The 25,046-nt window shown below is 38.6% G+C and overlaps 1 protein-coding gene across 15 annotated transcripts in view; it reads right to left on the bottom strand.

Annotated features, from left to right (window-relative positions):
• Window positions 1-25,046, bottom strand: part of LOC104323056 (potassium voltage-gated channel subfamily KQT member 1) — a 517,159-nt gene that overhangs the window by 424,246 nt on the left and 67,867 nt on the right. For all 15 annotated transcript variants that reach the window (XR_011328745.1, XM_069806849.1, XM_069806840.1 and 12 more), the window contains 3 exons: window positions 23,937-24,032; window positions 22,911-23,039; window positions 20,299-20,461 (listed from right to left, as the gene is read on the bottom strand). Coding sequence is in view for 14 of the 15 variants with exons in the window: in XM_069806849.1 (XP_069662950.1) it covers window positions 20,299-20,461; window positions 22,911-23,039; window positions 23,937-24,032 (388 nt within the window). In the remaining variant the exon portion in view is untranslated. The remainder of the gene's footprint in view (window positions 1-20,298; window positions 20,462-22,910; window positions 23,040-23,936; window positions 24,033-25,046) is intronic.

The raw sequence follows: 25,046 nt of genomic DNA, 5'->3' as shown, positions 1-25,046 counted from the left end.
CACAGAAGAAAGGAGTACATACAACTCTGCCAGCCAGATACCTTTTTTCCATGCATATGCATAACATGCCCTTAGAGCCTCTGCTTGTTACAACAAAGTTTACCTCTGTGGGCTCTTGTCCTCCATATTACTGAGCCAACAGACTAGAAGACCCCAAAGACAAGGAAGCCAGAGAAACAGTTGGCCTATGAACTGAACCCTAGAGAGGCTTCTCATTCTCAACCTCAGTCGTCCATAGAAATCTCCCATCTCTTATGATACAGGGTCTATACATGTGTATCTCAGGTAGCTAGCCCTTCCCAGATTTCTATGTGGATATAGAAGCGAACATTGACTTCTTTGTTTTAACATTTCTTCTCTCTTGGGCTCTGTTCCTGAAAAAAAGTAGTGCCTTTTTTTTTTCTCATGAAAGCTATTTCTCCTAAACACAAAAAAAAGCAGGCTTCCAAACTCAGTCAAACGTATGTGGTTGATATGGATGGTAATAAGGGGTAAGGTCTGACAAAGAGGTTGGAAAACAGATTTTCCTGGTTTGTTGGGGAAGAGGAGCATTCAGAGAAACCCACAGAGTGAACTGCACAGCAGATACAGTTCAGCTATTAAGTTGTGTCACATGGCAGTAGCAGGAGGATTGTGACAGCAGAAAAATACAATAAGTGACATCAATAGGAAAAAAAACATTTGTCCAAAACAAAGCACCTACCTACCTACCTTACCTAAAGACTTCCCAGCCTTTGAGGTTACCTTTCAAGTGAGGAGAGCAGGTACCTCATTCTCCTTAAACATCTCCTAGCAAAAATCTGTCTTTGAACATATTTTAACATGTTTATGTTGCCAACTCAACGCTCAACAAGAAATCCCAACATATCCTTCCTCTCCTGTTTCTCTTTCTTTGCAGGTTTATTAGCTTAATACTACATAGTCTTGCATTAAACATTTCAATAACTGGGCAAATCTGCAGTCACAGTTTTCTGCAGAGCAGCTCCAGTTCCATTGCAGTAGTTTACATTTGCCATTAACACTTCGTGCCTGAAACAGCACAGAATAAGTTGCTGACATCTATTTTCAGCAGTGAGCTACTTTTCCTACATACATTAGGCCCAAATGCTGCCACGACTGGTCCAGGAGGAATATGAACTGGACACCTTTTTGAAAGCATCTAACAAGACAAGTTGTATTCAAACGATGTCAAAAAAACAATGTTTCTCAATATTCTACAACAAAGTATTCTGACTCATTTAAACTTCAAAAAGTATCTCCTTTTTCTCTTAACTGAAGCCTCATTCTGATTCTTTTGTTTATCTGACAGAATCCTTATGCCCACAGTTTGAACATGTTTTCCGAGTTGGAAATACCATCTACATCTTGTGAATATGTTCAAAGACCACCTCTCCAAGACTAAATCCAAGTCACTAATGTTAATGCATTTGACTTTTTAAGGCTAGCAATACTTGACTGCTAGTTCAGTTACTCTGAAGAACAAAACATACAGTAAGAACAGTCAAGAAAAATAAGACAAAAATAGCTTTGAAAGTGATCATTTGCCACTGCTTGCCCCCCCTTTTTTTTTTATTTAAAGGACAAGAAGAACTTGACCTTAAAATGAAACAAGGAATAGCCAGTGAAATGTAATTTGGCAGCTTGTTAGCTCTGCAGGGAGAGCTCTTAACACATACAAACTCTTAGAATTACACATAGGGAATGTATCATGTAATATAAATATATAGAGTTACTTTCCATTATGGGATTCAGAACTGCCATTATAGTAAAAATGTTTATTTTAAAAAGGAAGTACAGTTTTAGTGTGGCTATTAAAGAAAATAAACCAGTCTGAAAACATTTTTATTTTTCATGACTGTTAATGGTCAAAGCATACAAATTGCAGTGACAGTAAAATTAGAAACATCTTCCGAATTGTTGTCAATGTTTTGACTCACAAGAACACAAAACCCAATTATTGTAATTACAGTGAAATATGCCACAATTCTTTGCTGGTCTAATGCAGTTCTTTGCGTCACACAATTGAATCCTTGTAGAACAATTTCCCATTGACTAGGAGTTAATCATGAATTCAAGACATACATTGTTACCAATCTGCTTATTCTGTACTGACCAGAAAAATGCTGTAAATTAAAGTAAGTCTTAATACTAGAGGAAATAATTGCCATATTTGTCCTAAAACCTAAAAAGCAAGTTCAGCAAAATGATCTGTAGCTATTGACTGCACTAAATCAAAACTATTCCTACCTAAGGAATAGTTTCATAGGAGTGTTCCCTTCTTATTTCAAACACAGTTGCTCTGAATACTTACTTGCTAAAAGTTGAATGTGAAGGTTTTTTAGGTAGGGCAGTAATTTGAGTAAAAGTCTAAGTTACAAATACTAAAAAAGGAATTCAAAATAGCCATTGTTGTGTGTACTCAATACTACAAAAATTTTGACTGACAGATCTTCAGATCATGGAATTTGAACTGTAACATCTTGTAAGCACAAAACCCCCTCATAATTAGTTATCTTCCTAGAAATGCTGCAAACCAACTGATTACATTTTGTTTAAATTAATGTGGTCTTCAACTATATACTTCAGAGCTCAATCAGTATGTACATTCATTAGTAATGCTACATTCCCACTTCCTCATATTGCTTATTCAGAATCTCCATTAGGAAATATTTAGAATATTAAGTTCCTCTTAAATTTATTTTTATTACAAAGAAGTTGCTGAGCTTTTGCTGCTACAAATAAAACATGACTTTAATCCAACTTTTTTGAGACTCAATTACTAGCTTTAGAAGACCCAGTGTAGTTACTATTTTACACTCCCAATAGCAACCAAAAAGTTTACATGACAAGGGAACAATGATGTTTATAACTGAGATACAACTCTAAGTTGACACATACCCTCAAGTCAGAGGCCTAAATTATTTTTTTAATGATGACACTGTGGAAACACATTTGAATGTGTCCTATAGTGCTTGAGGCTTAGGGTAACCTTGATCCTCCTCTAGCAGCAGGACACGATTTTGCTTGAAAAATCATGGTGACAGCAAGAACCACACTGACAGAGATAGTGAGACACACAGCTCTACCGTATGTCTCATCTTTCCCTCCACCAAAGGACCTGCATGCAAGAGGGTGAAAAAGCTCACTTGAGCACACCTTGTGCTTCTCAGTTTTACTGACCCACCCTCTCCACAAAATGCATCTCCACAGACCAAAGTGTTCCTCTTGAAGAGATGTGCAATGAAGTCCTGAAAAGCAGAGAACCAAAAGATCACTGCTAGCACTGAGATTACTGAATACAACAGTCAACGCAACATTATGAACTGGCTGTAGATTCTACCAATCCCAAAGAGAAATCTGGATGAACGCTGAATTTGAGCAGTGACTTGACTATGATCAGCATCTTCAGAGAAAGTAGATATTATACAAGTCACAACAAATATGTATTTTCTTACCCTATCAGACCCATTACAAGGCTTTGGTTCCATCTGTGCTTCTTTAAGCCACGTTACTGAGGACTGAGACACAAATTCATCTTTGCTATGTGTGAAATCAACATGGCTCAAATTCTCAATCTTAATGCCATTAATCTCATGATTTATCAGTCAACATTTTTATTTCTATATTTACATACAGCTACAGATGTTGAACCCTAACAGAGGCAGCAAGGGAAAAAACAACTTCCATGATACTGTCTTGATTTCCAACCAAATATTTTTCTTTTAACTGAGAAAAAAAAATGCAAGTGCAATTTCTTTTCTAAACATCACTAATGGTTTCAGACACATTGTCAAGAGGACAAACTGCAGATGTGATTAGGACAATCTTTGCGCCACTGACTGACTAAAGAAGTTCTGCTATTTGTTGGTAGGCTATTTGAACACAAACCACAGACTACCCTTGCAGAATATTCCCTTCAGTTTTCTGTAGCATGAAAGATTCAGATACCACTCAGTGTTTTAACTCACTTGAAGAACAGCAATTCCCAGCTTCCATCCTCTGTCTTATAATACATGCTAGGATCATATGATAACTGGAATAAAAGCGTCTCTAGAATAACTTCCTTAGAGCCCTTAGGTGATTTTTTTTAAGCTAGTCAAAACTCACAGTAAATTGTTAGTTTTGTTTGGTTTGGTTGTTTGTTTTTTAAGTAAACAAATACATTTTTAGCTGAAATAAGAAAGAGATTGCTCAAGACTGAACTTCTCTTGGTGGGGGGAGGGGTGGTGGTGGTGGAAATTCAGCCCTGGCAAACATTTTCACCAGGAACACTGTTTTGCAAGACATTTTAGACAGCTAAGGAATACTGTTTTCTTTTGAAAGAATATCAAACACTTGACAGTTTCATCACTACCTCAAAGAGTTCTCCCTAAGTGACTTCAGCTTGATTCTCCTCACAGTAGATTTCACAAGCCTTTGCTGTTGCCTAAGTGCTAAGAAGGACCTTTGAGGAAAGCACTGTATTACTATGCCTGTGTCTAGTGGGTAGAGTCAAGAGCACACCTGACTGAGTCTGTACTCTGAGCACGGCTACTAGCTCCTTGCCATAGAGAGGCTGGGTTTTAAAGACAAGTAAAGGCACTTTTTTCCAGAACAATTTCTATTGCATTCAAAGACTAGGTTAGAATAAAACAGGTAATCCTGCCTCTCCCTTTGGCAAATACTAGATATACAAGCTACATTAAGAATATTTAAGACTTCTCAAGCATTCACTCAGCAGTGATTTAGAAATTATAACCATTTGGCTTCATCCATTAAATCTGGACAAAATGGATGATTCATTCACTATATATATATATTTGGTAAGTGTAAGTGGAGGGGTAGCAGGATTCCATGGTCATTCAAATGCAAACATATACATACCATCCTGGAATGGTTTGCACTTTTGAATAACTGCCAAAACAGAAAAAACAGCTGGATTTTCACAATATCAGATAACAACAGATCAGGACAAAGAACTGCATTATGCATTGCCTTGTCTCCAACAGAGGTGATGAGCAGATGCACAAGAACAGGACAGATATATAGTGCTAGCTTCAGAGACCTTCCTGTGGTCTGCAGCTGTGGGACTTTCCAAGTCTGAGGTGGTATCCAAGAATTCTTGATGGGTCTTCTTATTCAGTAAATTTGTTCACATGGAGTTGAGAATACATCCAAATTTGTTTACACTGATTTTAGTACAGATCTGAACATGCACTTGCCCAGTGAATGCAAAATTCACACAGTGGCCTCAAACACCTTTACTATTGCTATGGGGAGGGGGGGGAACCAAAGCAATACTAGTGAAGCCCTAGAAAGGAAGGACAAAAGTAAAATGAATTTTATTCCAATAAACCTTTAGAGAAAGGCAGTACAGTTTCTGGACATACCAAAGGCATAGCCCAAGAGGCAAGTTACTTCTTCTGAGAGGATAATGTGAAGACTCTTACTACAATCCTAAAGCATTAAGGCCTAAGATTTTTACTGTCAGTTGGACTCTTGGCATCATAAAGGCTACTGACTGTTGTATCCAAGGCTTTTGGAGATTTGCTTTGAGACCAGTAGGGAGAAATTAACACCTTGTTCCCCATCTCCCTCGCTCCCCCCCTCTTCCTTTGCATTGACGCTCTTGTGCAGTTACTTCCTTGTTCTGAGCATTGACTATGTTCTTCTACTGGGGACACACACACCCCCCAAACCTCCCCAAAACCCACGCCTTACAAGTTGGCTTTCAAGCTTTAGTGTTCTCTTATTCAAATTTGGGTATGTCCTTCTTCCATCTGAGAAACAGATTTAAACTAGGTTGAAGTCACAAATGAAGGGAATATCTTGCTGTTTGATTCGAAGTACTGACCATTTCTGGCTTTGCAAATGTTGTTATAACAATGATGTTTGCTAGCATGGCACAGAAGCACCACCTTGATAAGGACCTGCTTCTCTTATGCCCAGATCTATCCATCACCCTCATCTGATATTACAAGAGATTCATAACTGAAACCTTAGCACTCTCCTGTTCTACTCCAAGGTCCTTATAGACTGGCAGTCAGCACAAAATACTTAGTTACTTGCAGTTCAACAGGTTAAATGAAAGCTGACAGCATTGAGACAAAAATCTGCAGCATTATTTACCCTGGAGTACCTGTTCAGTTGCAAAAGCAACTGCTTAGACAAATCACTGAAATTAAAGAGAGCTTTTCTACAACAATTCCTTCATTTTTTCATGGCTAAGACATCAATTCCTTTGGAGAGTGTGTCATGGAAAAAAGCCACATTTCAGCATTTGAGATGAGACATCTGCAGTACACAAGGGACAATGTGCAAAGCTGAGACCTCCTATCTCCCTCCAGCATAGTTTCTTGAGAGGGTTGGCAGAGAAGTTAACACTATAAACAGTGGAAAAATCTCTTCGACAATTCCATCTCATATAGAGAAGAATTGCATGACCCAGTAGTAGCAGCATCTAAATGAAGGGAGAGAGAGAAGACTGTGGATGTGTGATTGCATCCTATGGAATGGGAACACACTAAGGTCTATTCAAAGCTGGGGAGGGGACGTATGGAGATGAAGGAGGTAGAAGAGAGCATCAGAGGTCTCCTTAGTAAGCTTTACTCTGAATTAAATGCTATAGACAAACTTGTTCAAATTAATCATTTTTTAGAAATTGCTACTGATGCAGACTTTTTGGACCCCAACTTAAATTGCCTTGCTCTCCATTTGTAGAAGAGATACAAAGAGTATTTCCCCCCAGGCTGGTTCCTCTCCAGCCAGTCCACATCTGAGTTTGGCAGGTACTGATGCATTTGTTTATCTAGCAAATAACATCTTTACCCCCTTAAGGAGACTTAAGCAGAAGATAACAAATAATGTAAATTGAGGATCTTTACCAGGCAAAGTAATTCCCCGTAAAAGCCATCACTACCTTATCCAAGTAGATCTCTATCAGCTAAAATTGATGTCATACATATGACTAGGCCCACTGTTTTATGAACAGCCAAAAAAAGGAAAAAGCCTATTCAACACTGATATTTTATTATGCTAAGGCATGTTTGCATGTACTTTTGCATATACTTTCTGCTCATCAGGCTAAATTAACCCCTGTAAACCTTAAGCTGCTGGGCCTCCATGTACATCAAAATCTAGCATATGCTTGCTCTCTCTCTTTTAAAAGGTTATAGAAACAGCAGCCAATCTGAGCCCTTCAAATAAACAGCAAGAGAAACTTGTGGACTTCTATCTAGGGCTGCCGGCACACACTTGCTTCACGATGGCTCACTCAGCACAAACTAATCTAGGATAGATTCAGGTCAACCTGACCTGAAATGGATCTTAATTGAGTTAGTACAACCAGGTCTAGAGTATCCCATTGCCATCGTCTGATTCACCCCATTAAAAACAGAACCAAAAAGCCACTAGCAACAAATACTGGCATTATGCTGCTTAAGATTTTTTTTGAAAACTGGAATCAAGTTCTGAGAACTCAGCATAATATAACACTTAAAGGAACACAAATAGATCCAAAGGGTCAGAATACAGTCACAGTTTACGTACCCGTGAGGCAGATTCAGGACCAGGCTGTGCGCAAGCCAGAATTCCTGGAACTGGTTATTGGAATTGTAATTCACCTTATTCAAAGATGAAAAAATATTCTTCTCCTTTTACAGAGAAGTTTCTAAGTCTATGCCAACTACACGCAATTCTCCTGTTGGTGAGACCACATGCTACAGACCATAGCAAGAGCAAAAAAGAGGAAACCCAGGAGTTTTTTTTCCTTGATGGTGGATTGCCACTGCTCGAAGATGCTCAATACAAAAATAATACATTATCAAAATAACAAATAATTTTAAGAGCCATAAATGTTGCTTTTTATTTCCAAGCTGGGTACTCTTTTGCTGCATTGGGTAGCACTGATCACATCTGTATTTTTTCATAATACAAGACAGGAGGGTGCCGTATAGGAGTTTTACTTTTCCTTCCATGCTAATGTGGGTAAGAGAACTCCCTAATAGAGGGGGGCAAAGCAAAGAGGAAGCGATGCCCAGAGTGATTCATCACCCTTCCCCACCCCACCTCTGTGGGTCTTACCCCAGAGGAATTCCCATAGAAATTATTGCTAAGTCAGCTGGGATATTCACTGCAGATTTCTCAGGAGAACACTAAGAAGGAAGAGCTTTTCCCAGAGATACATTTAGTCACTTATGGTTTCCAAAGAAGTTCATTTAAATATAAACGTTTCCCTGCAAGTGAACAGGATTTATATTGAAAAAGAGTATATATTCCAGTTTTGCCAACTTCCCTCGTGAAGGAATGTATTGTGCACAGAAAACATCGCTTAAATGCATCAGTTATTTTTCCACATATCTCCCACCAAGTCGCTTTTAACAATTGTTAGCATTTTATCCAGTATTACTACCCAATTCAGTGATTCCTTTAGTTTTATTTAACAGAAAAGTCAGCTGAAAAGCAGGTATCAGTAGCTCACTAGAAAAGTCCAACACTGTAATTCTGCAAGAAAGACTAAGAATTTTAAGCAAAACCACTCACAGATCATAGGCAGAAGCTTTTTACATACTCAATGTTTGCTCATAATTCAACATTGCATTCTATCAAAAGAATAACAAGGTCAAATTGTTTCATCAGTTGTAGTCAAGCAACACTAAAGAGTTCAGAATTTGGCCCAATTTTAATCAATACAAATAAGCAGTCTTACTCACTTAGAAATTTATTAACTCTGATCAATAGATTCCGTACAACAGCTGCACAAAATCAATGAACAACACAACCTATACACAACATTGCAAATGTTTGCTCATTAGGAAATTACTGTTGCTTCCTCTTTTCTTTCCAAAAGATAACAATATTGCAAAAGATTGTTTAGCAAAGTATTCTAATGCTAAAGGTGCACGAGTTGTTATGTACACAGCAGATTACCGGACACTCCAAATTGAAGGGGAATCAGTTCCAGATGTTTTCCACTGATTAAATTCAGCCCAAGCAAGGTTAAGTAAATGACAAGCAGCTGCTTTTCTTTTTTGCTATAGTTATGAGAATACTCTTAGAGTTCTGACTACCTCTAACTGGCAGACACATAGTGCAGCACTTATTTTCCTAGGGTTTCATGATCAACAGAGACTGTGGACAGTCTTCGGAGCAACTAATTCTTTTCACTTCCAGTCTGTCAGATCTTATGCAGATCAGAATTAACAGGCTCAACAATAAGAAAATAATCTCCCTCCAGAAAGCGTCAGTTATGTACATCCCTATGAGATCGCCACTCTAATTATATATGCTATTTTCTACTGCAGTAAGTAGAAATAAAACAGGAAAATGTTAGCGTCACTGGATCAGATCATGACTTCGTGCAACACTGGCATCACCCTAATGACCCACCCCTCCGTTTCAAACAGGACAGCAAAGTGCATTGGTTTCAGGTTCTCAGACATAACACTCATGAGAACAACAGAAAGTCTTAGCCAGCAATAGATGTTGCAGGTATAAGTTCAAAATTATTCAAGTGTGAAGATTCACAACATAATAGCAAACAAGACCACTTTAAATGTAAGGATTACGTAGCTCTGTCCAGCTAGCCCTGTGACAAGTTCTTGAACCTTTACTTGCAAGAAACCAAAGAACATTGACTAGAATGTGTCAGTTTTTACCAGGTACAGAGGTTGAAACAAAGTTTTATTTCTTAGATTTCTCTGCTATTTATACTCAGACATACAGAGGGGTTTTAGCACCCAATAGGATTAAACTGACAGAAAGGTGTAAAAAGTCCCTTGTGCATGTATCTTTAGGCAAGTTGACAGGACAGATTTTCCATCACAGCACTTATTCTGGCTAGTGCATGGAAGCATTTCCAAAGCACAGAAGTAAAGACAAAGATTCTGATGGATTTATGGTTGGGAAAATCTGGAAAGAACACCATGCATCCCTGTATATCAAAATTATTTTCCAGGCATCATCTATGAGACTGCAAACAGTATGCTATGTAAAGAGACATATCAAGCAAACTAAAATTGTTTAGAAAGTGGCTAACACCTGGAAATCTAAACAGGGAGCAAAACCAAAAAAAAAGAGAACACAAAATTTTTACTTCTCCATTTTTTAATTAATGGTCAGTGTTGCATATATATACACACACATACACCCCACCCCCAGAACCAGAGTTTATTTTACTTTTAATGCTGGAATCTTTTCAGCTTTCCCAGCTGACATACAAGGTAAAATATGTAAAATACATGCTTTTCAAGCCGTATTAACTCATGTATTCAAGACAAAAAGTATATTTAAAGGAGTAGTAAAAGTACATTTACTACTCTGCCATTTAAGTAGAGCCAGTTAAAAAAGCCATAATTTTTTTTTTAACATGATGCACTGATCTCCCGCAATAATGTTTTGTCATTCCCATCAGAAAGAACAAATTCTTGTGGCTAAAAAGTAGCTTTACACTCTAGATTAAATCACATCTTACTTTCCCCACAGAGCATTCCCCTCCACATTTTCTGCAAAAATCAGCTTCTCTTCTTGCAAAAGCTGACATTCCTGATTACCACTCCTCCTTATTTATGCTAACAATAAATAAACGTGTAGGCCTATGTTTAATACTGCATTGACTAATAGCATTCTTCGCTTCTGTAATGCTGTGTCAGTCTAGAAACACTTCATAAACAATTAAGACTCCCAATATCTCTGTGACAGAGACAAGACTTATATTCATTTAACAGATGACGCAACTGAAGCACAGTAAGTTAATTGTCTGCCCAAGGTCACATAGCAAATCAGTAACAGAGCTAGGAACAGAATCCAGGAACACTGACTCATGCAGTGCTCCCTCCTCAACAGGAGACGAGCTTTTTGCATACGGCCTCAATACCAAAACTGCAGTCTAACAGCCCACTACTACATGCCAGAGCTTTGTCATTGTCCTTCACTCTCATTTTAACAGTCTCTAGCTGCCTCTGCTTCTTTTGTGGAAAAGAATTTGAGGCAAAAGCTGGCAATCCTTGGCTTTTTACAAAGCCAGTACACACACAAAAATAAAAAAATACAGAGGAAATGCAAAAAGTTGCCCTTATTGACATTTATAAGATGAATAAGATGAAGTACCTGCTTCTTGCCTTCAGGGGGAAGGCTCTGAGGTGGCTCAAGAAGGCCTTCACCTCCAGTCACCAGTGAACTGCAATAGAAAACCTCACAATCTACAGTACTGCAAGTACTCTGTATGTCACCACTGCCCTAAGTGCTGGTTGGGCTCTCTCCACCTCCCTTTTCTCATCCACCTGATCACATGGAGATGTGCCTTGCATTTTGAAATTAAATTACTGTTGTTTGAAGGTTGGTCTTTGTCATGTTAGACCATGTATTCTGGGCTGCACTGGAGTGAGACTGTTGCTACCTCACTGAACATTTAACAAAAAGACAAGATTCTAAAGTAGTAGTGGTGAGAAAAATCCAAGTTGTATAGCACATACTCATCTGTACTTTTAAAGGTAAGTTTCATAGACTGTTTCCCCAGGCAACCTCCGTTTATATATGTTTCCCATTCCCTGATGCACTATCTGCATTATAATTCTTAATATTAAGTTAGTTGACCAATTAGAACAGCATTAGAAAATCATGGTCTTCACCAGAGTTCAAGCCCTCCATAAAAAAAGAAAACCTTAAATCCTAAATTGCCTCCCCCCTGCCAAAGGTTGCCCTCACTTCCCCAAAATAATTTGGAACCTATGACAGGTGCTGCAGTGCTATGCTGAACTGGAAAAGCCTCTTTCTACAAGGGCTCATTTGAGCACAACACATCCCCCAGTGCTATGCAGTGAGGGGGTTATCTTTTCCACACTGTGGCATCATGTACCATAAACAGGTGGCTAATAGACCAGAGATCAGGTCAAGCAGCTGCCTTTGTACTTGATATCAAAAGTATGGAGACAGATCACTGCAGTGAGTTAGCGAGATACAGGATTAGCAGGGGAACATGAGACAGGAGCCAATTGCAGGAGCATTGCTGCCTCTGTGGGAGGCTCACAGGCCCGCAGGCTGTCTTCCAAAAGTGCCCTCAGCCACTGCTGAGTTGATACCAAATGTGCATTGAATAAAAATTCCACTCTAGTCCATGATCTGACCCACTGATAGGCTTATTTGATAGCACCAGGCTCAGAAACCTCTCTAAACACATTTATGAGTTAAAATATTCACCAGTGGTTCACTGTTTAACTATCATGTTCCAAAAAGTTTTCATCCCTCCTACAGTAGCCTAAGCTAGTTTTCTAGGCCATAATACAGATCCTGTGTTTATGCACATATAAGGAGGAGACAGGGAAGAGTGACTAAAATCAGTATATAAACCTTCTTCTGCTTCTCTCCTATCTACAATGTACATTGCCACATCACAGAAAAATACCCTGCATGATCTGATTCGATTGCTCTCAACCAATTCCTGTTCACTGTTACTTATTTCCTTCCTACTCTGTTTTTTTGTTTGTGTTTTTTTGTTGGGTTTTGGGTTTGTTTGTTTTTTTGGTGGTGTTTTTTTTTTTTTTTTAACAAATAATTTGACCACAGCAGCATTTTTCTAGGAAACGGACTTTCCTACTTATGGAAATTCCTCCTTTCACCCCTTTCAAAGCATGCATTGTGTGCTCTTTTATAGACCCATGCACCCCACCAGCCTCTTATCAGTCCTGTTAGTGGCTTAGAGGTTGTTTCTGACCACTGCCCTACTGCTCAGCTATTTACTTTGCAAGCCCAGATAACTAAAAGCAACCTGACTTCAGTGTATCTTTTCCAATCCTTTCTCTTCTACTTGATTTGCTCCTCACTGAATCATTAGCCAAATAATAGCAAGTGATACAATTTATAGTGTCAATTTTAGCAAATTCAGTGTTAATTTTCAGTGAAAAGAAAAAAGCATTAAGTATTACCTGACATCATTACTGTCTTTACACTTTTGTTTAATAATTGGGCCAAACTTCTATTCTGCATAGATTTTCATCTCAAGTTTAGGTCATTAAAAAAGTTCACGATTTACCCAGACTGTTCCTATCTTTCCTATGTTTTGGAAAAGTAACAGGCCGAGATATTCATTTGAGTTCACTAAGGAGCTCCTATGTCTCCTGAATTCTTCTGTGTTGTCCTGTATTAGCGCTGCTAGTAACAGGGCCTAAGCTTTGTACTAAGTGCAAGACCTAAGGAATAAAGCTTCTCCAGCCTGCTCTGTCCAAACTTTTCCTGGCCTGACTTCAAGTGATTTACCCGAGACAGCAGTTTCTCTAATTGACCAGGTGTCTGCATCTGACTTGTTTTACTTTTGTTTATCTTTGCATTGTACAACCATAGTTTCATATCTACAGTAGTAATAGCAGTTATTCTAGTAGAATGAGGTATGTACAACTAAATAATGACAGAGTTTATAGAAATCCAGGCTAGGGAGAATATCTGAGGCCTTGAGAAGTGGAAACACAGGATGCAGGGTATAGGAGTACACGCGTGAGATAAGAGATGGGGCACAGGCTTGGCACTGGAGACACCACAGCTATGAACAATTCACTAATGGTCAGTTAAAGAAAAACATAGTCCTGGAACAGGACAAAACTGGTTTTAAGGGTAACACAGAAATACTAATCTCACATACATAAAGGTGAACATATTTGGTAAATTCAGATGAAACCTGGAGCTGCACACCAATGAAGAAATACATAAAAGTGTGTTAGGAAACATTTGTAAGTGACCCGAAGCAGATCTCAGGAGAAGAAGAAACTATCACCACAAACATCATATCCTCCCTGTGAGGGACACCAGGTTTCAATAACTCATTGTAGCACTTCCCCTTCTCCCCTCCAGCAGATGAAACCTTAGGACCCAGAGGAACATAAATGCCAGGAAAATAGGTAAAAATTAAGAATTGTTACAGTTTTAATTGTATTTTTACTATTATTGCAACATTTTAAATATGCAAAAAAATATTGCATTTGATTCTTTTTTTTGTAACAATTAGATCTGGACTAATAGTGATTAGATCTCAAGATTTCAGCTATACCAGCACTGAATTCTAGTTTTATAACATGTGCTTCCTCTTGCTTATAAAGACTTTGAGCATAACACTTTTTATTCTTGCTTCCTACCATACCTTATCTATTAACTCTTGAGTTTCCATTCCTGAAGTCAAATAACTATTTCACTTCTCTCTTCTTCCCAAGGCTGGCTAAGACTATCATTTTATAGTTACTCTCCAATACACCTTTTGCATTTTTAATCAGATCTCCAGCAGTACAACTCAAAAGGTAGAACAGTCTCTCCTCTACTTCCACTCTCCACCTTCTGCACTAAGGCTACCAAAGACCTAGCTGAATAACAGGTTTTTCCAATGCATTCCTTCAGACACAGAGGTCAGGAAAACCCCACAAGATCCTGTATTGTGAGAAGGTTCTGCTGGGTGCACAAGCATTAAAAAAAAAAAACCAAACTGATTTCCTGTCTTTATGGTCAACAGTTGAATTCTCCCTTGACACCTCTATGACAGGGTCTTGGATTTTCATCTTTCCTTCTCTTGTCCAGAGACTTACACAGCAAGACTATCACAACATATATTCTGGATCCAAAAGCAAAAATTATCAGGGCCCCATCAGTACCATGAAACAGCTTACCAAAAACTATATAATTTATTAGGTCAGTTTAATCTCACTTTAAAAAGCTACCTTTGCTTTATTATTAGGCAACATGTTGACTCAAATAGAATTTATTTGCCTGTGATTTCCTACATTTTTAAGGTTTTAACAACTACCTGAAATACTAATTTCTGGCAACAAAACATCCTACTCTGGGGTATGCCCTTCTTTGCAACTCAGTTCCCCCACCCCCCCTGCTGTACTGGTAGTGTCCTTTTTTCCAGTTCTAATAGTCAACTTTACCAGAAACACCACTGCCACTAGTCCGTGGCTGACAGCACTTCTGTTGTTCATTTGTTTTTTTTAACTCTATAGCACAAATTTATTATTCACCATGTATTTTTGCTAAGCCAATGTCATCATAAAGTCTCCCCACCACGCAGAGAAATTTTCTTTAGCTACTGAACAGCTAAATTCAGTCTTACATCACAACTAAAGTTAGTTGGAACATTTTCAATTAAATGAAATTTCATCTAAATGTAGTGTCTTTGATGAAGCAAAAATGTTTTCTGGATTAAAAAATCTAAACTCAGTTTTACTGATATTACTAATCAGAAAAAGCTTGAGGGAGCTGCAAATACCTTGTCTCACCATGGTCCCTGGGACCATCTGGTACAAAGTCCCTGCTCAAGTCCTGTGTGACCAGTGATCGAAACTCTGGTCCTAAATCAGGCAGAACAAGGAGTTGAATAAATGCAGAACAAAAATAAATTTTTAAACCTCAAAAGCTGCCAGATTTAATCAGAAGTAAGAGTGAGTTTGGCAGAAGTAGCTGTTCTCTTCCTCTCAGCCTCCATCTCCCCTTACACCACTCCCAGTTCTACCATCCACTTCAGTCATGCAAGATAAACCACAGAATTCACTGGAAGTTCTCACTCAGGACAGCCAGGGCTGAAACAGCAAAGACTGAAAACTCTCTGGTAGAGGCATAGAGGTAAGTTTCCACAATTCTTACTCCCAGGCAAGTACCATTAGTGCCTACAAGTCCTGAACTGACTGACAAATTTAGAAGTTGGAGAGCCCTATGCTGAATATAGATTCTCACTGCAAAACCAGCAGCATGTGCTAAACTCACCTTAAGAGTATGACATTTTTCAGAAGCATGGTATCTGGATACTTTCTCTTACTAACTTGGAACATATCTTTATATTTATGCTTTTCTGACTTACTGACAGTTATGCAGAGCCTCAAAAGCTTTGCTGTTTGCTTTATACTGTTAATTTTAGCCACATGTTTTTTCTCACCTTTCACTCAGCTTGTCAGCACTGGAATCTATGAATCCACTTAAATTAAAATGCTTGCTTCTTTATATGTACTGCAGATTGTAATCCATCTACACCACTGAGGGAAAGTAACCCTTTTCCCCAAACGGAAATGCAGCCAGTTTCCAGGAACAGCCAACCCATTACTAGATAGGTGAATTCTGGAATGTCAGCATCCAAACTAGCATTACAGACAGAATAAATCAACATTAACACCCTTACACACTTTATATAAGAGGGCTTACAAAGGTATTTTGGGGGTCATCAAAAATTAAAGTTACTCTTGTGCAGTTTTGCTTTAAATATGGAGGGGGAAGGAGGGAGGGGCAGAATACGTCAGCATGCAAGAAATTCCCAAAAGCAAACAGAAAAGCACAGTGATAAATAGGGAATTTTGTTTTTACCCCAGCAGAGATTTATCACTCTGAGAGTCCTGTGACTTTGACAAATTTACAATAATGACTTGTGCATACAACCTACAATATCTGACAGAGAATAATATATTCCATCTGCTGAAGATGTCCCAGGAGGTTGACCTTCAAGGTCCAAAAACTTTCACATTTTTATAATTTTTTTCCTCCCTAATAAAAAGCATTATGAAACAGCTATTCAGTTCATTTTGAGAAGCATACATTGCAGCAAATAGCTGTTATTTAAAGATGAAACTCAAGTGCACGTAAAAAATTTCAGTTACACTCAAATGTTATTTGTTTTTTCTTCCATTTGGATCAGTCTTTATGACCTGCCACTCACTCTTGCTATCATAAGTAACACCATCTTAATACTGAAGTGCCTTCTTTAAATCTTATAGGAATATTAAAGATGCCAGAGAGTTCATACATGTCTTGTCATCCTGATAACAGACCCCGCTGCAGGGGAGCATGTACACAATGGCTGACAGAAGTACAGGTAAAGATCCATTTCAGGACTATAGAGAACAATTATGGCTATAATCTCAGGTTAGGATGAAATCACTGAGGGTTTTAAACCACTACATGAAAAAATTAAACTATACACCCTAGTATGAAAGAGTTCCTCAGTAAAAGCAATAGATATCCATGAAAAGAATATACTGCACTAGAGTATCTTCAGCATCACAGTTATTTTCCAGAATTGTTTTTCTTAAATCCATGTTTTCTTTAGCTGTTCCTTTTTAGTTTCTTTCTAAATAGCTTCCTCATTTTGAGAGGACTGACTTGAAACAAGGAAACTATTACTGCCAAAGACTTTTGGCCTTTCCATTCCTGCAAGGATGGTCAAGTTCTTAGGGTTACAGAGCACTTCACATTAGTCACACCCAAAACCCCATGCATGGTTCAGAACTAAGTCAGGAACTATTTTCCTTTTAGGTTATCAAGTGCTTGTTTCAAGATTCCATCAATTCTGGTATGTAAAGTTTTAGTTTCTGCATTATGCACTATCCAATACATGTTTTTTATTACACATACAGAAGTATCTCAGAAGCCTTAATGTTGATCGTATCTTTAGGCTTTATAAGGCTTTCCTTTTCTCAAGCCTTCTTCATATAGAAGAGGAAAGCATTTTTGCCTCGCTTTGAAAGATATGCCTCCTAAGCAAGTTTGAGCAAGCCAAGAGGATGCTGGGTGGACATGGATACAGGAACAGGACATCCCAAGAAAAACCTTATTTTCATGAAAAAAAGGTATGCTTATGCAATGCAGTTCCTGAATTAAGGTAGGGAAAAGGAAATTTTAACCTAATTTCAGTCTATTTCTGCCCAGAACAAGGTGTTTTCTTCATGGAACTGTTATTCTGTTGCCTGCACTTGCCAGGCATTTGTTTCAGGTCTCCCTACAGTCTCTCTTGCAGCTGACCAGAGCAGCAGACTAGAAGAGCTGTTTTAAAGCAACAGCTCTGCTCCTCCTAGGTCAGGCCTATAAAAAAAGTGATCTAATTCAACCTCAAAAGTTTGCCATCATCTGTAAAACATCCACCCCCACAACCAATGAATAAAATATTCCACTATAGCAACACTGAAAGAGAAGCTGGCATGGCCTTTTTCAATTGCCTTTTTTTAATTATTATTTTCTCTGCTTTTTCTGCTTTCAGCTTTTTAAGAGAGGAAAAATACCCCCATTTACAGGCTTGAAGCCTAGTACTTCCACTTCCCAAGAATTGAAGCCTATTAATTCTGGCAAGGAGAACTTCACTGAGAGAAATCAGGTTTAAACTTTTGAGAGGTGTCAAGAATGTTCAGTCAATTGAGCAAACGAGTTTGCCAACTACATTCCTGGAAGCTTTGCAACAGAAGGAATGAATCAGAAAAGTCAAATGAAGTGTGACTTAGCCTTGACACTGGCTAAGGTAAAACGTGAAAGAAAATGAAAAATAGATAAAACTTAATTGGTAAGGGAATAATACACATGGCTGTCTCAGAACAAGAATAAATGAGACCAGCTATAATAAAAGTACAACAAGAAAACGCTTTCAGAAAGAGTGGAGAAAAGTATTTCCTTTTCCTCTGTTACCAAGCTGTCAGGCAAAAAAAATACAGGCTTGTCTTTTCAATCTTTTTCCTCTGATGCACAAAGCTTTGCTCAGACTAACCATGGACATTTAAGAAATATAGCGTAAGCAAATAGATGTCCACTGGCAGAGTCACGAATACAGACAACATAGTCCTCAACACCTTTACTGTCTCCAGTACTGTTACAAGTTACACACCACTTTGCTTCTTCTGTCCATCACTGACTCATACCACAATAGAAAAATACACTCAGCAAAATCAGCTACTTGTAGCTGATAGGTCAGCAAGGGAAGCTGCACAGATATAACAACAGAATGCTATGCTCATTCTCAGCATGTTTAAGAGACATGTAGTTAAAGCAGCAACTTTATAAATCACACCCTTCATCCCCTTTCCCAGAACCCTATAAAAGCACTGGAAATGCCAAACAACAATCAAAATACCACCATTGCTGAAAAGCATTCTGACCTCAAAGTGACAGATACAAGATTTATGTAAGATTATAAAACATACGGAAGAACATGAGGGGTAATGAAAACCTCCATCAGTGGAAGAAAAATTCTTCCTCCCACAATGGCAGTTCATGGCTATCAGCTGCATGAAGCAGAGGCTTGAAGGTCTTTCTAAATCCCCGTGGGAGCCAGATGCTTCTACCCCTTACAGATGTGCCTCAATATGCCACAGCTCTCAGATCTCTGCTGTTCCACATCTGACTGACAGCTCTAGCTTGGATGACATCGGTTGCATTGACAATACAATCTAGCAACTCTGTAAAGCTAAAGCAACCCAGTGAAACTCCCATATTGAACACAATCAAAGGTAGAAGACACTACATATTCCCCCTGGGGACAAAAATATTTAAAGTACTTTTAATTGAGAAACCATCATGTCAAGACTACAGTCATACTCTCTCCAGGCTGAAACTGTGTGTCAGCTTCAATGTCTCCAAAGAGTAGCAATTTCATACAGAATTGGTGTTCAGGTTTATCAAAGACAGATGAAAACCTAAGCAAAGCACCACATAATATAACTTTGACTAGGGCCAGCATCTTTGGATACCTCAGTTAACTTGGCAAGGCTTTGCGTGCCTCTAGGTATGGAGCATAACTCCTCAGACTATGAGGAAACAACCTTCCCTTGAGCTAAAGATTTAGCAGATCCAGAACTAGCACAACTTTCCCCAAGCCCATCAGACAAAGGAAATCAACACAAAGGTGGAAAAATTAGCTTTCAAAAAAAACCCCCTCATTTTATAGTAAACAATATTTCATACCCACATTTCCACTACAAACTCAATTTAAAAAAGAATTTTACAAACAAAGCAGTATCTTAGCTCAGCAGTGAAATTTGGCCAGTTTCCAAGTTGAAATACAACAGCCACTTAGAGCAACACACAATATTTTAAATGAAGCAGGAAAAAAAACACTTGCCAAAACCTCTTGGTTGACATAGGCATAAAAAAAAATTAGCTGTGCCTACCACAATTTATCTGTACAATGTTTAAGAAGATGCTGTAAAAAAGTAAAGATTTTTCCTGTTTCATTTTCCTTCCTTCAGGCTCTGAGGTAAAGTTTAAAGGTAGGGTAGATCTGAGGAAGCTTTCCATCAACCTCTGAGATAATTAAAAAAAAAAAAATCAGAATTAACTATATATCCAATATCTTAATTGAGTTAACTTTGGTAAACAAAGAAAGCTCTTTTGATGTTCACACCACAGGAATCTAAAGATTTCTTTAATTTGTGTCCCCCTGTTGTTGTTATGCAATTGTCCTCAGTTTGAGGCATCTTGCTTTACTGATTAGTTTAAAATTATTTTTTCACAGAAATTTTCCCTGCATCAGTTCAATTCACTTTAACACTGCCTCTTAAAAAAATGGCAACCTGAACATAAGTAAAAGTAAATTACCTCCTGGTTCATCAATGTAGAAAGATACATCTTTTTTGCCTTCTTGTTCTTCAGTGTGATCATAAGTGATCTGTGGAATAGACAAGGCATTCTCTCCTGGGTTTATTACAGGTGCAGAATCACTACCACAGCCTAGTTTCCCTTTTCTTTTGTATCTTCTAGCCTGTGGCAGAAGTAGAAATGGGATGACATCAGAAGATACTATCAAAACCAGAAAAGTACACATGAACTTCACTATACAGTAAATTCATTTTAGATTTTGTTTGGGTTCTTTAAAGAATGCAATTGAAATTCAGTGAAAGTGTGAAAATATTAACCCAGGTTGTAAGAGTGGCTGATTCTGAATTACCAACTTAAATTGGTAGGAATTTGATTCTCAGAAGATGCCTAGCACATTCTGAAAATCAGGTCTTAAATAAAATTTCTCAAACTGGGTCCAAAACTCAAGGCACCCAAAATAGTAATCACTTGAGTATACAACAGCTTGGCTGCAACATCTTTCTAAGCTCTAATGAAACATAACCATAGACTTTGAGCTATGAGCTAGGCACTGTACAGCCTTTTCAACTACAGAAAATTTCACCTTTTACCAAAAAAAGGCTGAATTAGGCACATCAGGAGAAGATAAATCCTTCCTCCTGCCTCCAAAGTTGAAGTTCTCTTGATTTTAGAAGCCTAAGAGGCAACCTAATAAGCACCCTACAATTGGTACACAAGAACAAAAAATGAAGGTTTGGATTCAACTGGTTCCAAGCAAGGCTGGTCTCCATCTGCTTTTGTGACTGGAAGCGACCAACATAACAGCCACTCTCATACTGACTAGATGGCCTGTGCTGTCTGCCTCCTGGATGCTGCCACCACCTAGCTATATAAATACTACTTCTCACACCATAGCATTTATTTCCAGTCTTCATGGCCACCTACCCTTTGGCTCTAGTCCCACCTGGTTCTCCTACTCACCTCAAAACAGAGGTAAGAGGCATACATTAGTTTGCCTGATGCTCCAGTAACGAGATATAGGACTACTGCACTCAATTCTGCAAAGTACTTTGGCCTCTGATGTGACCACTAAGCAGTTAGAGATAAGCATCAACAGAGAGAACAAGTATTTGCACACATCAACATAAACAGCTGCAGGCTCAATATATTCACAAATGGGACACTGCTGTTTGGTCTAAGTAAACCAATTCTTATTTTATTATGGTCTGCATTCAGTCTTTTGGATTTCATTCTTCTAACTGCTGCAGAGCTGCACAAACAAAAAGCATGTTCAAAATTAATCAAACAGGGCATGAAAAATAGTGGAAAGGAGCATTTATTGTAGAGAGTGGATGCTCTGCGGTGCATCAAAATGCTTCTAAAGGCAAAGATTTTGGTCTCTCATAGGAGGAAAAGAAACTAGGAATTCTCTGGAGAACAAAATGCTACAACATGCACAAGATGATCAATATACATTTAAGCCTTTAAAATGAGAGGCTAGGTAGAGAAAGAACTAGTCTCCTTTGACAAGGGAAGATGATCCATTGGTAAGAGATGAAAGAACCATTATTATTTTCTTGATTTAGGGTTAGCAGTTCACAGGGAAGTTTAGGTTTGATAATATATTAGGGAAATGCCTCTCACTAGAAAAAACAGAGGGAAAATACTAAGGGCACTAAAAGCTGCCATTTTTTTTTCCAGGTCTCCCACCATGGATTGCTTGTTGTTCAGTAAAACATACTACCCAGCCTTACTTCAGCTTTACTCCTTTCCTCCAGGTTTTTCTGCCTCTAGTTACGAAGAAGCTAGTCTCATGGCAAAGTTACACTCTGCTCAACACCAAGTAGATTGCACTGCTCTAACACCGAAACATATACATGCACAGAGATCATGCCAATACTGCTTTCTACACATGCTGCGGGGAAATTGTACCGCAATTCTCCACTGGGCAACAGGCATCAGTAGGATTTCACTGCCTAAACCCAGGCCTCTAGCATCACTGGGTATCTAAGCTAGACCAGCTGCAGACCTGGACCCTTCTACAAGGGGTGCTGAAGGCTAGGCAAGCTTGCCAATGAAACTACACAACTATATTTAGGCAATCCCACCTGTGTAGACAAACACTATTCCACTTTACTGCAGCCACAGCTCAGGAATTTGCCCAACTTTCTACACACAGTTCCACATAAAAGTACCATGGAGAGAAGTACTTAGGCAAGAAAAGCACCTATATTGTCAGCCACATGTTGAATGCAAACAAAATTTTTAAACTAGCTTTCTCCTCTTTCTGTATGAACTACCACGCAAAATGAATGCAAAATGGGCAAGTGTTATCATTGACTTACACTACCCTTTGAGAAGGTAGAAGAGACTTCAAAGGGCATAAAACAATGGAGAACTGGCACCTGTCTGACCACCAGGGCAAACTGAAAATGAGAAGACATTTGTCCCTCAGGAATATTTTAAGGAAGACTAAACTAATCATGCTGTGGCATGAGGAAAACATTCAAATGTCCCATTACAAATGCTTTTCAGCTCTCCAAATTCTTTGGACACTTCATAAGGATTTTGGCAAGTTATGCCAATCGAAGTAAAAACGAGAAGAGAATAGAGCTCTGCCAACTCTCCGTTACCTGTTTTCTCAGACTAGGGCTAGATGGCGCTGGTGGTTTTTTGGGATTTTGCATCGGTGATGTAACATAGATCTTCCATGTTGCCGTAGAACTGCAGGATTTGTCTGCTGCATAGCACCGCCACAGAGTCTATAAGAAAACCCAAACCCAATAATCTCGATGAAAAAGCAGCCACTATTATTCTGCAGGACAGGTAAGTCAGATTTTGCTGCAAATCAAACTAACAGCAGAATCTTCAATGTAAACATGCTGCAAAGAGTTCTGACTGCAATCACTGCACTACACCACACAGCGCCATGCCCAATAAAATACATTCTTCCCTGTATATAACTGTGGTGAGTACAGTTTGCACCAGGAAACATGCGTTCAGCACACAGGGATCTTAAGGATGCTCTTTGTAGCATTCCCCCTAGGAGCTGGGGTCTAACCCTGCCCACAGTAAAAAGAAACCAAAAACAAAACCACAAGACCCCACACCCCCCAAAAAACCCTCTAAAATCCAAACCACCCTCATAAAAGCAAATCCCCACAAGCATCATAGAATACTGCTGTTTCCCTCTTTCTGCAGTGTGCCGCATTTTAGTATTTGTGCGCCATGCTATTGCATTCTTTACATTATCATATAGAATGTCATGCTGGGACATTATTCTAAACTGAGGTGTGTGTGTACATGTATACACATTCATCACCTCAGGATTTGGCAGATGCACAGGACCTAAGGAAGTTAGGAATTAAAGATTATAACAAAGATTTTTTTACTGTTTCACTAAATAGACTCGTTGCATCCAGTTAGTGTCATTATGCCTGTGAATCTCAGGTTAGTAAAACCTCCTATGTTCACTCATGAGAGCGGGACAGGCAATTATCTAATTCTCTCTAGCGACTGAAATGGATCAAAAAGACAAAACAGTTAAACAAGTTACAGATTAAGAATAAATCTAGTAACTGTGATTCTCAGTACTTTAACTACTAGGCCACACTCCCCCTATAATACTCTCCTAAGCATTTTACTGTTAGGGGCCTTACCTGAATTAGAGAAGCTGCAGCTGGGATTTGTCTGTTGAAATGCTTCTGACGTTGCTTCTGCTGTACTTTCAGGGCAAAACCAGACCCCAGAATACCCTAAATATAACCAAAATTACTAGTCAGACTGCAATATTACTTCACATGCCTAAAACAAATACTTGGCATATGAAATAGACATTTTATAAAAGACTGTCCTAGAAAAGTTCTAAATTTTCAAATGTCCACAGTGACAGAATTCTATTTATTCCAACAAATAAACCTGAAATTGAGCACATTGATATTGGCATCATGTAACTTCAATAAACAGTATGTGTTTATTGCTGTGATCTACAGGTAACGTTAGTCAGAGGCATTCAGAGAGTCACGTTCCAAAGGCAACCCTACACAATGGTGGGAGAAGCAAATGCCAATGTCACATGACTGATCTACAGCTATTCTTTGAACTTATTTTTAATTCCTTGCCACAAAAAAACCCCACAACTAAAGCCAGAATCCAGCTTGATTTTCCAGGCAAATTGAGCAAAGAAGCTAAAGATATGCTTTATGTCAGCATTTCTGTTGAAAAATAGTTACTGAAGAAATACTCTGTCTTTTCTAATTGTTTTGATGTTGTTGTCTTTATTTCCCCCCGCCCCCCCATTCCTTTATTTGAAGATCCAAAAAGCCCAAAGATGTTTTATAGTACCATGTAGGAAAGCAGATGCAGTTTCCTAGACCTCTGCTTCATGGCAGTGTTCCTCTCCTCACAGGACCCCAAATTGTTGTTATATAATCACAAAATAGCAGAAACAAAGGAATTTTCACCTCCAGCACTGACATGCTGATAAAAAAACAAACCTCTCTTTCCTTTACCTCACAGAGTAGCTTCAGTTCTCCAAGTAGCAAAAATTACTCTTGCCTCCTTTCTAGGCCACACCTCTCTAAAATGACTGCAGTAAAGATACAGCAGTTTCACTCGTTTGCATGTGTGTGTACATACACACACTTGAGGACACACGTGTGCACGTTCTCAAGCAACACCCAACCCCATTATTTCCTATCAAAGGCACTAATTTAAAACTACCTAATTGTAAGCCCAAGTCAGACAGAGACTTTATTAAAGTGATCCAA

Source organism: Haliaeetus albicilla, chromosome 19 (assembly GCF_947461875.1).
Source record: "Haliaeetus albicilla chromosome 19, bHalAlb1.1, whole genome shotgun sequence".
Lineage (NCBI taxonomy): Eukaryota > Metazoa > Chordata > Aves > Accipitriformes > Accipitridae > Haliaeetus > Haliaeetus albicilla.
Note: the sequence above shows the minus strand (reverse complement) of the source record. Positions and strands in the feature narration are given on the sequence as shown.